General features: G+C 39.5%; 1 protein-coding gene across 2 annotated transcripts in view; it reads left to right on the plus strand.

Annotated features, from left to right (window-relative positions):
* Positions 1–16,905, plus strand: part of Adk (adenosine kinase) — a 386,675-nt gene that overhangs the window by 160,957 nt on the left and 208,813 nt on the right. For both annotated transcript variants that reach the window (XM_041638898.1, XM_041638897.1), the window contains exon 5: positions 12,925–13,097. In XM_041638898.1, the coding sequence (XP_041494832.1) occupies positions 12,925–13,097 (173 nt within the window). The remainder of the gene's footprint in view (positions 1–12,924; positions 13,098–16,905) is intronic.

Consider the following 16,905-nt stretch of genomic DNA (forward strand, 5'->3'; position numbering starts at 1 on the left):
CATCTGAGGACAGTCCAACTCCAAGTACAGTCACCATTTGGAGTGGAGGTGCACTGTTGTGTAGTGTAAACATCTCAGCAGCACTTCTGACAGTAGGCACTGGGAACTTCTTTAAAGGCATCCTCATTTTAAATCTCATTTTAACAGTAGCATCCTCAATACAAAGTCTAGAACTCATGAAAATAGCTCATATGTTTGCTGAGTACTGCAGACATGCTCCTTACATCCGGCTTTTCCGTGTTTTAAGTGTTTGCATTTATACTCTTGCCTATATTTGTGAATTTCACTCCACCAATAGCTACAATCCTATGACAGCTAGTTTCAAGTTTTAAGTTGTCCTCTAACTTCCACCCCTTTGCCATGACACTATATGAACACATGAATACCAATGAAGTGCAAACAATTATTCATTCGTTTATTTATTTGCCTGTCTGTGTATGCGGTTGAGTGTAGAGGCCAAAAGAGGTGTTGGATTCCTCAGAGCTGGAGTTACCACCATTTTCAGGACAGCCAGCTTGTTGAATGCTGGGATCCAAACTCCTGACCTCATGATTTTCTGTCAGTCATACTTAACTGCTGAGCCATCTCTCAGGGCTGTTAATTTTAAAATGATAAGGAATAAATAAGGACAAAAAGTACGAAAAAAAGAGCATGGGAATATTGAATTAAAGGGAACATTTTATAAGATATGATCCAATAGAGTTTAAAGTAAAGACATGCACTGTATCCACTGACCCTATCCAGGAAAGGGTCAATGCTTGCGAAAGGAGTGTACATGCCAAGCTTCAGAACCCTTGCAGTTCAGTGTGGCTGCAATGAAATATTCTTATTAGGAGAAGTTGAGGCTAAGAGGCAGTCCCAGTGGCTTTGAATGCTAGAAGAACCTCTTAGTCTTTGCCTCTTGCTGAGTGGGCAACATTTCAGTTTTGAGCAGATGGAATGACGTACTCTCGTGTGTTTAAATAATGGTGATATTTGTATGTACCTAGAACTGATAGCAAGGAGATTAGGAAACTGTTGCGATGGGCAGTAGCAGTGGAATTAGGAAAAGCAATTGAAATCTAGGGACTGTTTAAAGATAAGGCTCAGATAAAACTTTTCCATTGAACTAGATGTGCACTGTGACTAACACCCTTCCTTGATCCTATTATATGAAATAGCAAAAGAAATGGTTACATTTAACAATCATTCAGTATCCTATTACAGTCTGAATAAAATTTACATCATTACTTTACCAACAAGATCCACGTAACCTAGGACCCGTTTTTTTTTTTTCCAGTTCATTTTTGCCTTTTATTTGCTGTACTGCTGTTCAGTTATTTTAATGTGAAAGTCTTATCTAACATTGAAGAAAGAAGAAGAGCACTGTCTCTTTTGGTTCAGGAAGTTCCTTAAACTTCTTCTGATTCTCTTATCTACATATTTACATATTTTATGCCTACCCTACCTTATCTTTTTTGGTCCCTTTCCTGCATGATCCTTAGCTGTTACTTTTTCTACTTGGTAATCTTTACCCATTTTTGTAATTGATAGGGTTTGTGTTTTGTTTTGTTTGTTTTACATTTATTTATGTGTGTGGAGGTGTTGTAGCCACATGTTGGGGTGACATCTGTCAGGGTCCAGCCTTGATGGGTTCATAAGTTCCAGTGTAGGGGCCTGTGGATTAGAAATGCTAGGCAGAATAAACAGAGATACAAAAGAGTACAGAGACATAGGATAGTACCAGGAGGGCAATCCAGTGAGTACTGAATGTATTATGATCTTTAAATACCCCAATCCAAAAAGGGGGAAGAAAGCAAAAAACTTTTTTATCATGATATAAGGAATAAACAAAGTGATTACCATCTTAATACCCAAAACACCAAATAACCATTTCCTAGCTCAAGATATCCTGTTAGTAGCCAAACCTTAAGTCACATCTCCAGTCAATAACCTTGAAGGAGCAGGAATAGTCTTAAACTCCTGACCTTTAATCAAGGTGGTACAGATCCACTTTTGTGGGCTCCCAAAGTCGGGGTGGTTACTTGCATGTCATGGTACATGTGTAGCTGTCATAGGATAACTTGGAGGAGTGAAATTTTTCCTGTTTGGGGTCAGGGATTAAACTCAGGTCCTCAGGTTTCACTGCCAGCTGCTTCACCTGCTGAGCCATTTCTCAGGCTTTGGGTTTGCTGGGAGATAAGGTAAGGTTGTGTAAGCCAAGCCGATGTCCTGAGTGCTGTGGCCACCAGGCATGCATCACCGAGCCTGACTTTTATCTCTCTATTTTCTTGTTTCTTTGCTTTTACGGGTATTTAGAATCTCCATGACTTAAGAAAGTGGCTTCATAGTGTGTGTTCCTATGACAACACTGTGCCTAACTGTAGAGGGAGCTGCGGGCTGCGTCCCTGCCGCCCAGCTCCCGGCCGCCTGGCTAGCTTATGCCCAAAAATAACAACACAGAAATTGTATTCATTTAAACACTGCTTGGCCCATTATATCTAGCCTCTTCTCAGCTAACTCTCTCACCTGGACTAGCCCATTTCTAATAATGTGTGTAGCACCCCAAGGTGCGCTTACCGGGAAGATTCTAGCCTACATCCATCCTGGGTCGGAGCTTCATCGTGTCTGCCCCAGAGAGCAGAGCTAAGGCATATGAGCTCACTTCCTCTTCCTCCCAGCATTCTGTTCTGTTTACTCCACCCACCTAAAGGCTGGCCTATCAAATGGGCCGAGGCAGTTTCTTTATTAGCCAATGACCTTCCTCCATCACCTAACCCTAGATCATATCCTATAAATGTCATCAGATTGAATTGTTTGATTAACTTAATGAAAAAATGAACAAACAAAATATCTACATTGTGTGCAGAGTTGCAGTTTAGGACACTCTCTCTTACTCGGATGTCAGTTCAACCTTGTGAATTTGATATTCTCTTTTCTTTACTAGTCATTATAATCCTATAGTCAAATGGTCATGAGTGACATTTACTCCAAGATTATTTGTTCATTCAAACCCCATCTACTGTTATTGGCTAGGAAGACAAATCCCTAAATTTTCTAAAATAGCTCTCCTTAGTCATGCTGTGAGGAAACTTGTCAAGGGAAATGTGAAGCAGAAGCTTTGCGTGTGCCCCATTCCCACTCCAGTTATCCCTTGAAGCTATAACCCCAGAGGCAGAGAAGAAAAAAGAGAAATCTATGGTGTGAGTTCAGGTTTACTACTGTAAATGTTCAAGAAAGGACTCTGTTACCATGGCAACAAATGCATGACTTTCAAGTGGAAAATTCTCAGCATATGTGACTGATAAAATTGTGGCATCCTGATTCTTTCTAGTACAGGATTATTCTTTATCAACTTAAAATAATCTGACCATCCCTACTAAAATTAATTAAATTTTTTTTCATTTCTGCATGTGGGCACATTTGTACCATGCCTTATGTGAGGAGGTCAGATGACATCTTGTAGGACTTTGTTTCTCCCTATTGTGTATCCCAGGGCTTAAACTCAGATCATCAGGCTTGGTGGCTAAGCACCTTTACACGCTGAGCCATCTCATCAGCCCTAAAATCAATTTAAATTCTATGTACTGCAAAATAAATAAATAAATAAATTCTATGTACTGTTTTGGTATTATTTATTATACTTAAAATCAATTTAAATTCTATGTACTGTTTTGGTATTATTTATTATACTTGAAAATTATATACCCTCATAAGTATACTGTTACCAAAGTCACATATTTGAAATGATTTCTATTTTGGGTAGATGGTTCAGTGGGTGTAGTGTTTGGTATAGAAGCATTTAAACCTGACTTTGGGTCCCAGCACCCACATACAAGTCAGGCAGAATGCTTCTGTATCCCATTGGAGACTAGGGTGCTTGAAACAAGTGATTTCTAACAGCTCAATTGCTATTTTAGCTGAAATGGCAAACTCCAGGATCAGTGAGAGACCCTGTCTCAAAGAATAAAGTGGAGAGCAATAGAGGAAGACACTCTCAAGTTCTAGTCTCCACATGTGTACAGGATCAGTGAGAGTCCCTGTCTCAAAGAATGAAGTGGAGAGCAATAGAGGAAGACACTCTCAAGTTCTAGTCTCCACATGTGTACACACTCATGTTCGCACATGCATGCTACACACACACACAGTATTTAAAAATGTGACTTTACTAATCTATACTAGATATTTGTTAAGTAAAATGATGACTAGTTTAATATATTGGGTGTTCTTGATAATAGAAAATGACTTGGTACTGTATAGATCCCCTTGTTCAGGAAAGCTGTTAAGCCTTAAGTGCTCTGTCATATTTACAGGCTTTTATAGTGGAAGAAAGCAGCAGTCGGCAGTGATGATGGAAAACGATGGCAGGTAGACTTAAAACCCCATAAAGCACAGGCGATTGTGTGCCTTGAATTGAGTTCCTTTTTGAATGAAACGATCAGCCATATGCGCCACTCTTATGGACCCTCTAAGAAGAGGAGAAATGTGCCCTAATGCTAACTGTGCATGAAATTGCAGTGTTTGAAGATATTGGCCAGATGTTTCAATCTCAACAAATAGCTTGTTATGCGACTGAGTGAAAGTATCTTTTGCTGCTTTGATCACATACACCTTGAAGGAAGGGGTAATTTAATAGAGGCTGTCACAGTTCATCTTCGTAAATAACCTTTGACTTGACCTTTACCTCGTGTTTCTGATGTTGCTGCTGATACGTGTTGAGGAGCAGATGTTTGCTGCCTTGGGGATTTTGCTTTTATAAAGTGCACGCTAGAAATAGTAAAGGAGAAGATGTGTCTCAGTGCTTTTCTTGTTCCTTGGTTGTTAGTTACCTGCTTCCCCAGATTTTTTAGCATTTCTGGGCAGATGCATCTTAGTGACGTCCTTACTTCAAAGGACCACTTATTTTTCTCTGAAGGTTTCTCCATCAACTGTTCTTACTAACATAGTTTCAGTTTGCTAGCATCGATTTTTATGGTGATAGGTCTTTCATATAGTGTGTCTTTCTGTATTTTGTATAGCAGTGATAGAGCCCTAGAACATCATTGTAATTTCCTGTGGCCTATGGTTAAGGACAAAAATGGCTACAGAGTGAGTTACCTGTGCAAAGTCATATAGTTACTCCTTTCTAAACCTGTTGTGCACTCTGTCTGATAGCACTCTTCCAAGCCAGCTTGTGGTGACGCACTCAGGCAGAGGCAGGCAGATCTCTCTGAGTTCGAGGCCAGCCTGTCTTGAAATCCTGTCTTGAAGAAACAAAGCAACAACAAAAAATACTTTAAAAAAAAATTCTTCTCTCATACATTACTTCTGGACTGTAGCTTCCCCTTCCTCCACTACTCCCAGTCCCCCTATCTCTTCCTTCCCTCAGATCCATTCCTCCTCCATTTCCCTTCAGAAAGGAGCATGTCTCTCAGGGATATCAGCAAGGCATAACAAGTTGCAATAAGGCTAGGTACAAACCCTCATATCCAAGCGCAGGCAAAAGTCAGACCCCCCCCCACACACACACACACTCACACACTCATTGTTCTGAGTCTCACAAGAACACAGCCACACAACTATAGCATATTTGTAGATGATCTCAGGTGGACCTTTAGCCTCTGGGAGTCTCCATGAGCCCTGCTTAGTTGATTTTTGTGGCCTATGTTCCCGTGGTGTCCTAGAGCCCTCTGACTCCTACAATGAGTTCTTCCCCCCTCTTCTCTTTAGATTATGTACATCCTTCACCTTTTATTATTTTTATTCATGTGTAGGTGGGCATATGCACATGAGTGCAGGTATCTGCAAAGGCCAGTGGTGTTAGATCCCATGGACTTGGAGTTAAATATGGTTGCAAGCTATCTGATGTGAGTGTTGGGAACCTAACTTGTGTCCTCTGAGAGAGCAGTATGTGCTTCTAACCACTCTCTCTCCAACCCCACCATGTTTTTCTCACCCTCCCCTCACTCTATATCAGTGATTCTCAATGTGTGGGTCTCAACCCTTGTGTGGGTCAAACAGGAGTTACCTAAGACCATTGGAATACACAGATACTTACATCATGATTCATGATAGTAGCAAAATTACAGTTCTGAAGTAGCAATGAAAATAATTTTCTGGTTGGCGTCACCACAACATCAGGAACTGTATTAAAGGGTCACAACCTTAGGCAGGCTGAGAACCACTGCCCTGTACCAAGGGTGATGATTATAGGGACGCCTTCTAAAGTCAGTCATGCTTGCTGTCATCCTCCCCTGTCCGAGTTTTCTTATAGAAACAGAATAAGACTGGGGACCTTATGTTTTGGGTTTAGGTTTTAATATTGACCTGGAGGCGTGATGACAGACAGAAATGTTCTGCCATCAAGGGACAGCCCCATCCAATGCTTATTAATTTATCACACAACTATTGTTCTAAGTAATCATTGGTGAAAAAAAACAGCATTGTTAGGAAAGTCTTTAATATTTAATCTTAGCTAATTTTTCTTAAGTTAACTGAAGAAAATATTTGACTATATATGAAGGAAATTATCATGAGGAATAGGTATAGAATTAAACTTCTTTCCATTTTAGAGCACTGATTGTCCCTGTCATCTCCTTTCATTTGAAATTGCTGGAGTGTATCTTCATCAAATGTTCTGTCACACCAGGACACATTTTGTCATCCCAACTCTCAAGAGACAGAGACAGGAGGATGCCACCCTGTGCTATCTATAGTCAGCTCTGGGCTTGATTGGGCTATGTAGGAACACCCTATTTAAATAAAACAGAAAGCAAGTTTTTATTTTTAAACCATCATTTAACTGTAAAGGGCTGTAAATGGTTTGCAGTTTTTTATTAAAAAACTATCAAAAATCCTTTCTGGAATACAGAATCTTAGCATTTTTGTTCCACTGTATCTCCTGTCTCTTCTTTTTCTTTGATTCTTCAGTGCTGTGGAGGCTTAGGGAGCCTGAACTTTCCTTTCTGTTTTCTGTATTCTGCTTGAGGCCTTCGTGGCAAATCACATCAGCACAGGGTTTGTTCAGTGTGAGTGTTATGTTCTGGAGAAAGTTTATGCAATGGTTGATGGAAAGTTAAAGGTTGTTAGGAGACGACTTACCTTTCAACTAATAGTTTAGTATCTAGGTGCCATTCTTCATCCTTTAATATGGATTAAATTAAAACATGGCATTATCTTAAGTTATGGCTCTCAGGTATCATTGACAGTTATATTTTCCTAAACATTGCAATTGGGTGAACAGAGAGTTCACCTGAAAGGTGACGTTACTATTAATAGAAATCTTTGGATGTGCTGTAGAAGACTCTTAATGTGTAACTTAATATGCCATTTATTCAGCAACTATATAAATTCAGTTATAAATTTACTCTGTGTGCTTCCTTGCATTAATAGGCATCAGGTCTGACAATCTCACTTATTAGTGAGAAATGTCTGTGTGTTTTGTTATATCTATAGACTGCACCTACACTTTGTAAAGTGACACTTAATTATCCTGCCTAAGCCTGTATTTCCCACTAGATTTTCCTTCCTATATAGTTGCTCTGTTATTACACTTCTGATATTCCTTTGGTTACCTTTTTTATTAGTTTTGGCTAACTTGTGCTCTTGTTTCTCAATCTGTGCCCTTGTAGGCCCCCTATGATCCTGCAGCAAACCCACACCATGTCCCCTGGAAATTTTGTGAGACTGACATATCACCTGCTGCAATAATGAGGTCCCTTCCACAGGATGGTTTATTTTTTTTCAAGGGCAGCCCAATGATATCTGTCAGACACAGCAAGAGCTACTCCTCCAGATCTTCCCTTTTAGTGTTAGACCACTACATTGCTTTTGGTGGTTTCACAGGTACCTTGCAAAGACATATTTGCTAGTTTTGTAAGTTAAAAGCAGTACTCAAAAGTCAAGGTCACGTAATGGGTGAATTGCTGATAGTTTGGGCCTGAGGCTGTGGGAGTTTGGCAGTGCCCATGAGCTACTATTAGAAAAATTAGTATTTTTTGGTTGAAACTAATTTCTTAAGAAATGGGATTTCTTGATTTATAAAACACACTGTGCGCTCTGCTATATGCCTTTCTTTGAAGTTCGTTTTTGTCAGTTCCAAAGATTCGGGCGTATTTGTTACAGGAAGTTTATGATGTCATACATCTTCAGAAGCCGCTTTTGATACCTTCATTGCAATTAATGCCTCTCCTGGGTGTTTTATAGGAATATTTTGCTGTTTCAATTTTTGTTTAATTCAAATTAAACTAATTCAGGTATTTATACCAATAATGACTAGTTAGACATTTCTGATTCTTATAGTATCCATAAGATCTTACATTTTATAATTGAAGAATTTAGGCTTTAGCGTCACTGATATCTCTCCGAGTGATAAACTTCCTGTCTATTGCCTAGCTAACTCCTTTCCCATATTTTTTTTGGTTATGAAATCAATCCTTTAATTCCCTTGTATATCCTACTGAGGCATTGGTTGAGATTGCATTGAAACTGTGTGTCATTATTGTGCTACCTTCCTTGGGAGACATAATCATCTGCTCACCCAGATAGGAGACCAATGACAGATAGAAGTAATGATTTCATCAAAGTCCACTTTGATAAACCTATGATTTTATGGGGCTTTCTTGTAAGAGCATGGGTGAGGGTTATTTCTTGAAATGTCACTGAAAAGTCTCACTCAGTGTAGACGATAGCTTCCCAAAAACTATATAGTTGGAGAAATTAATCTCCCACATTCTGTGTCCTCTAGCACAGTGGTTCTCAACTTTCCTGAAGCTGCCACCCTTGAATACTGTGAATACTTGAATACACCCTCATGCAGTGATGACCTCCAACCATAAATTTATTTTTGTCACTGCGTCATAAATATAATTCTGCTATGTTTATGCATTGTCATATAAATATCTGATGTGCAGATTATCTGATATACAAACCCTGTGAAAGGGTTGTTTAAATTCCAAATGGGTTGTGACCCACATGTTGAACACCACTGCTTTAGTAACTACAGACTGTGCTGCCAAAGATGACTTTAAGCTCCCAATCTTCTCTCTTCTACTTCAAATGCTAGAATTACACAGACATGTACCACCATGCTTATGTTCATACTTTTTATTCAAGAGCGTTTATGTGGATTCCTTATTTCTTATATTGCTGAAACATGCACAGGTTATATGTACAGAATTTTAAGAGTCACTATAAATTTTAACTCATTGTTTAATTTTTCACAATTTGTTTTCCTGCATTTCTTTCAGTGCTTATTGGTATGCACTAATTTCAGTGCTAGTGCCAGGCTTCTTGTTCCCTGAACCAAGGCATAAGTAGGTGTTAGGGCCCCATCAGGGTCCTCTTATCTCCCTTCTGTCAGAGGTCACAGGCTTGCCCTGCCTGTTATCTAGTATCAGAGACGTCTGCACCTGGACCTTTCATGTTTTGTGTTCTAGTTGTCCACAGCATCAGGGCAGTTTCTCCACAATCTCAGCAACACTTATTTTCTTCTCTTTTCTTAGTGACATTCAATATCAGTGTTAAATATCATTTGATGTGCTCTTGATTTTTCATTTCCCAGATGAATATCATTGTTGAGCTTCTTCATGTGCTTATTGGCCATTTGGGTAACTAGAAGCACAGGCGTTCCATACCTTGGGCCATGTTTCAGTCAAGGTGTTTGTCACTGTGGTGTTGTAGACATTTCTTAGGTGTTCGTGATCCTGGCCTCTTGTCAGATGCTCAGTATTGCGGGAGCTCCTTCCGCTCCTCAGCCAATAGCCATTGAGATACCAGCCCATTTAAAAAAGCACGGCTAGCTCAGTCGGTAGAGCATGAGACTCTTAATCTCAGGGTCGTGGGTTCGGGCCCCACATTGGGCGCCAGATGATGAAGGCGTAAATCACAAACAATCCCACACCAGTTTGGAATTATGATTAATAGGATGGTATTATTTAAAGGGGAAAAAAGTTACAGATCACCATCCCAGACAACAGCCCTCTGAGCAATCAGGAAGGAGTCTGGTCGCCAGAAGCGGAGCAGGAAGCAAAGAGAGAGAGGAGAGGGAAGTGGCCGCTTTTTTAAAGGGAGAGAGACCACACCCCAATGGGCTGGTATCTCAACGGCTATTGGCTGAAGAAGCAGAAGGAGCTCAGCTGCACTTTTACCGCATTGATTGTTCTTTTGCTGTGCAGTAGGTGTCACGTTTGCTGCAGTCATAGTTATTTACTTTTGCTTTATTTGACTTGTGTTGTTATAATTCCTTAGAAAACATTGACACATTCAGTGTCTGGAAGCTTCCCCAGGATGTTTTTACTTCTGAGTTTTCTTTCTCTTAAATCTTTTCTAGTTTCACAAGATATCCTAGAAAATAGTCTGCACACTTGATTCTTTTACGTTTGGGGTTTTGTTGCTCTGCAAGAGATTGAAACATTTGGTTTTATACATGGCTAGGCAAGTGCTTACCACTAAGCCACACCCCCAGTTTTTAAGATTGGGCTTTGTTCCGGCTAACTTTGAACTCATTCTTTAGCCCAAAAAGGCCTCCCATTCTCCATCCTTGAACATCTACCTCCTAAGTGCTAGAATTACTTAGATGGATTGTTCTCTAAACCCTCCCTTGTTTTTGGATTTCTATCAAATAGGTTCATCCAGTTTATTCAACAAGTCTTCTATACATAGGTTTTGTTGTTTGAAACGTTATTTCATTTAGATAAAATATAGATAAATATTTCCATCTGTAATGTTGTAGGTGTATTTTTAGACTTGATCTCTAGAAATAGAATTTCTTGTCATTGGGCAATTAGCATATGTCACTTCTGCAGCTATCTTTATCTTTTGTTTATGTCCTCATTCTTTTAACCCTCAAATATATATGTGTACATATCTAATTGGATTATGTATGTATATAAACATCTTTTTATTCATTATTTTAAAATACATTCATCAAAATCTATGTTGGTGCCTTTTATTTTAAAAATGTATTTTTATTTTGTCTGTATAAGTGTTTTGTTTTCATGTGTGTCTGCGTCACAAGCATGTAAATACCTCTGGGTTCAGAAGAAGGCATTGTGTACACTGGAACTAGAATTATAAACGTCTGTGAGCTGCAATGTGGGTGTTGAAAATTGAACCTGGGTCCTCAGCAAGTGTTCTTAACAACTAAGCCATCTCTCCAGCCTCCATGTTGGTACCTTTTTTTTTTTACTTAATATATGGAGAATTTTAACAACTATATTTGAAGCAAAGAAAGATGGTCTCTTTAGAATTACTAATAAAAGATGAGAAGCCTTAGGGACCTGAGCTAATTTGCTAATTTAAAGAGTTCAAATCAAAGAAAGCCATGCATATTAACAGAAATCCATTATGAATCATTTATAACAAAAATGCTTGAGTTTATAAGAATCACTTTAATGACATGATGAGATTTGTAGTTAGAATTTTAACATTTCTATCTTTAAAATTTTTAATATTCATGAATGCATATGTTTTTGCATTAAATCCCCCCATTCCTGCCCTAGCTCACTACCACTTTTGCCCTCATTCCATGTACTTGCTCTCTCTCCCTCCCTTCCTCCTTCTCTCCCTCTCTCTCTCCCTTCTCTCTCTCTCTCTCTCTCTCTCTCTCTCTCTCTCTCTCTCTCTTCTATACAAGCAAGAGTATAGGACCATGTATCTGCTAGAGCGTGAGCAGCCTCTCGAGCCAGCATCCCTAGAGAAAGCTAACTACTCCACTCCCAACAGCAATCAGTTGCCCTTGGGTCCTCAAATAGGGGTGGGGCTTCATGAGCCCTTCCCTTATCAGAACTATGATTTTGACAGGTTTGAGTGCCTGCTGGTCTTATTCACTCAGTCATAGCCATCATGAGTGTTTATGTACAACAACCTTCTCATATCATGTAAATGCTGTTCCTCAAACATCCCTGAGCCATGAGATAAGGTATATGATATAGACGTCTCATTTTTAGCTCTGCATGTCACAGTATACTATTGTATGTTCGTTGCCTTAAATAACTGTACTCTGCTTCAAAAAATAGCTTCTGTGATGAGAGCACAGAGTTCCACCCTCAGTCTTTTTCTTTGTTTTGGGGAAGGAAAAAGGTGCGGGGATAAGACAGTCTCATAGAACCTAAGCAATTCTCAGATTTGCTCTCAATTCTCATGCCTCCATCTCTCAGGTGTTGGAATTGCACTCATAAACCACTATGCTCAGCCATAATTTTTAACATTTATCATTTTTAATGGTATTAAGCATGGGCATGTTTTAGTATAATTTATGGATGAATTATTTCAAGAAGTATAAACATATTGATTGCAACAGCTGATAGCCATTGCTTGTTTTATCATGGATATTAAGCCCAGCTTTGCATGTACATTATTCTGTTATCTCAGTTAGTCTTCAGCTACCTTATGAAGCATATTTTTATCACTTCCCCACTTTTAGAGATGACAGAAGTAAGCTGTAGACAGGTTAAGTGATGACAAGATGGTGGCTTATGTCTGTATTTCCTGAATTAAAGAGGCTGAGTGAATCAGGAGCACTACTGTGAGTTTGAGGTTAGCCTGTGTCCTAAAGTAAGTTCTAAGCCAGCCTGGGCTACAATTTTTTTGTGTAACAATAACAACAAAAAATTTTAGGGGGAAAAAGATTGAAATATCAAGTGGCATGTTAATACCACAACTAGTCAGGGACAAATATGATATGAAAACAGTCATCAAATTGGGTGTTGTATTTTCTATGAAAACGCTGTGCGCATTTTATTGACACTGAACTTTGATTTTCCTGTGAAGAACTAGCATTTGAGCTTCTGAGTTCTAATACACTCTTCTCTATGTTCACCCACTAAACTGGTCCACTCTACGTCTATTCCTCATCTAGTAGAGTAAAATGCTAAGGCTGTTTTGCTTTTGAAGCCACCATCCATGGCAGAGTCCTGAGTTATCTGCACTGTTTCTGACTCAGTCATTTCTGGCCTTACCTTTCAGTGGATGATTCAGGAGCCCCACAAGGCAGCAACATTCTTTGGATGCATTGGGATAGACAAATTTGGGGAGATCCTGAAGAGTAAAGCTGCTGAAGCACATGTGGATGCTCATTACTACGAGCAGAATGAGCAGCCAACCGGAACCTGCGCTGCATGCATCACTGGTGGCAACAGGTAAGCCATTATCAGCCAGGAGCACCCTACCCTCAAAGCTGTGTACACATTTACAAAACCCAGATTACAGTTGCTAATCATTTCTGATGTTCAGAAAACCTTTCCTCCTTGTTTTACCTTAATGTGTTTAATTTTTTTACTATTTAAGAATGCCATACATGTATACAATATGTTTGATAAAATCCATTCCCATATTCCCCCAACACACAATTTCTGCCTCTCAACTTCACGTGTTCTGTTTTATTGTTATAGATACAGGTGAAATCGCACATGCATTTTTTTCTTTATTTGCCTTGTTTTCTAAAGACTTTTTTGAGACAGGACTTCTCTGTAGCTCTGGCAATCCTGGAACTCACTCTGTGGACCAGGCTGACCTTGTGAACTCAGAGATTTGCCTGTCTCTGCGTCCTGAGTGTTGGCATTAAAAGTGTGCACTACTACTACCCAGCCTTACACGTGATTTACAAGTTTAGATTTCCTTTTTAACTTTATATATGTGAGTGTTTTGTCTGTGACTATATATGTGCAGCCTATGTGTACTTGCTACCCATACTGGTCAGAAGAGGGTGTCAGGTCCCTTGGAACTGGAATTACAGTTGGTTGTAAATACTGTGTGTGTAATGGGAACCCAAATTCTAGATCCTCTGTAGGTGTAACAAGTGCTCTTAACTGCTCAGCCTTCTCTCTAGCCCAGTGTTTTATGATATATGTACTTAGCATGGTGTACATGAGGGGACCAGGGACAGCTTTGTGAAGCTGTTTCTCTCCTGCTGCCTTTATAAGGTTTCCCGGGATTAAACTCAAATCATCAGATTTGCATCATCAGGTTAGCTCCATTAACCACTGGGCCACCTTTTGTGATTTTAAGTTTGTTTTCTGTTGGATCTTCTTTTAAATTCATAAGGCATATTGCAATAAAAGTTTGAGATTATCTAATATAGTCTCCTTTTATAATTAGACTTAGGGAACGAAAATGTTTTCTTTGGGATTTTACATTTTATAATTTGCTGAACTCACTTTAGAAAAGAAAGAATTATCTTGTCAGCCTAATCTGGTAACAAAATATCAAAATCTGCTTATAGAAACATGTGTGCCACATAGCTTCCACTGATGCTAAACAACACCAGTCTTGCTAACACACCATTCAGTCAGCAACCAAGCCAAGTGTGGAAGCTCACGCCTGTACAGTTGCAACATTTGAGAGGTCTAAACAGGACACAAGTTTGCTCTCCAGATGCTGTATGTGGAGTGGTAGTGGTTTTAGTACATTTCAGAAGTCTTTATTGCACAGATGCAGAGTGACTTCACACTATAGTAACATGAGCCCTGGGGATGCTCTACAGCCGATGCTATTGGTACTACTATCCTTGAAATCAACAGAAAACAAAAGACACTCAGGAAAAGAGATGGATCAAACAACCAGAGCAGGTCACAAGGCTGGAGAGTGACTAAATATGACATTTTCCACTGTAAAATATGCTATATTAAAACAAAACAGAGAGGCCCAGATGGTGCATGCCACGGGTTGAGGGCTGCCTGCTGTCACTTTTCCAGTCAGACACGGAAAGGACTAAAATGAGTAGCTCTTCATTTTGCATCTTGCAGTGAGCTGCTTTCAAATCCTTTTCAAAATCTTGGGTATGGAGCAGAAAAATCCAAGCACACCCCATGAAACTTTGAGCCCAGTTCATAGTAGGAAGGTCCCCCAGCCTGGACCACAAAGCAGAAAAATTCATAGAGCTGGTGGCTAGTATTGTTAATCCCAGCCCTCCTGTCTCCCAACTTAGTTGAAAATTCTTCTGCATGTGAACATTTGATATATCTCTCAGGGCCTGCCTTGCTTTGATTTTACTTGTTATTGTATTCCTGCAGTGTATGCTTCCAATATTATTAGCACCACACCAGTAGGGCCTTCTCTGTCCTTTGCATGGGAAACACAAAATCATTGTCTTGTTAGAGTTTTATAGAATCCTTTGAATTTACCTGCTTTAAATTTTGACTGACTACAAATTTTGCATTTCTTTGTATGTGGTTTGGTTTGTTTGATTTGAGACAGTCTGTAGATACAGCCCTGGCTGGCCTGGAATTTGCTACATAGACCAAACCAGTGTCAAACTCGAGTCTACCCTTATATTTCTGTTTCCCAAGATTATAGGTGTACCATGCATGGCTGTGTCCTCTCTACTTAGAAATATGCAATCTGTCCTCCATTCTTTGTGCTGTTTTTCAATCCTGATACATTCCTCTGTTGGTAAAGTTCTTTCAGTTTAACATAAGTTAGAGTCATTTGGTCAAAAGTGAACCCTAATTTAGAAAGTGCTTCCCTCAAATGAACCTGTGGGCTTATCCATGGGGCGTTTTCTTGATTAATGATTGGTGTGGGTGTACCCAGCCCGCTGTGGCAGTACCACCCCTGGTCAGGTGGTCCTGAGTTGTACAGAAAGCTAGCAAAGCAATCCATGAGACACATGCTTATAACCAGTGCTCCTCCATAGTCTCTGTATTAGTTCCTGCCCTGACTTTTCTAAGTGGTAGATGGTGACCTGGAAGTGTAAGCCACATAAACACTTTTCTCCCCAAGTTGTTCTTGGTTGTAGTGTTTATCACAGCAAGTAGAAAAAAATTAGGACAATTCCCTTTCTTACCTTCTTTGTTTTGACTTCTGTTTTGCCCCCACTGAATCGGTGCTGAGGATCAGTGTGGGCAGTAGTCATAAAATATCCTACAAAGAACTTTCAAGAATAATTAGGGAACAAAAGTGATTTTCAGATCTTTCCTTTAACATGGTGTGTGTGTGTGTGTGTGTGTGTGTGTGTGAGAGAGAGAGAGAGAGAGAGAGAGAGAGAGAGAGAGAGAGAGAGAGATTAGGAGAACTTGATCATCTTTAGGTCTCAGTTAATTAAATTGCTCATTATTAAAACTAAGGTTTCTGCCTTAGTTTGGATAGCTGGTTGTTCAGCCATCCACTATTCAAATGTCCTTAGAGCGTTGTCTCTTGCAGTTTTCCTAAAAGACATTTTATTCTTTCAGTGTGATTTTCCCAATAATGATAAATGGGTCAAGTTTTGCTTTTGACATCACAAAGACTAAAATAAAATTGCTAAGTTCTCTTTATATACTAATACTAAATTGCTATTTTAAAGAACAATTATTAGGTACTACAGATGTGAAGAACTCAGTTTGTCTAGAGCGTTATGGCTCTGGTGACCCATGCTATTCTTGCGATTGTGGCTGGTGTTGTGGCACAGTTGGTAGAGTGCCATACTGCTATGCACAGCCCTCGGGTTCCGTTCCAGCGCTCCTGAAGCATGATGTGACAAGCCATGTCACAGGAGGTGCAGACAGAGGACAAGAAGTTCAGTGCCACCCTCTGCTACATCGGGCATCCAGACTCAGCCTGGGATACATGAGACCTAGTCTGAATTTAAGAAACAGGGTGTGAGAGCTCTGAATTGGACAGGGGGAGCTGGGGACACTAATTTATGATACAGAGGCTGGAATGTGATCAATAGGTAGATTTTTCTAGTACAGCTTCTAGTAAGTAAAACTTACTATTCAAATATAGTTTTGTGATTAAAATAAAAGTTAAAAAGAAAGTGTTTTAATGAAAACTTCCTACGTCATGATTATGTTTTTTATAAACGAGGGCTGAGTTCAACCCCTGGCACCAAACGAAAGGAATGGTACTGATTCTTTATGTTTGATTTGTATTTGAGTGTATTCTTGAGGTTCCTCATATATTCCTACTTTGACTTTAATATAAACAGACTTATCATTCGGAAATAAATTAATATGGATGAATGGTAAA

This window comes from Microtus oregoni, unplaced genomic scaffold (assembly GCF_018167655.1).
Source record: "Microtus oregoni isolate MIOR12 unplaced genomic scaffold, Mior012 000056F_ref0000123, whole genome shotgun sequence".
NCBI lineage: Eukaryota > Metazoa > Chordata > Mammalia > Rodentia > Cricetidae > Microtus > Microtus oregoni.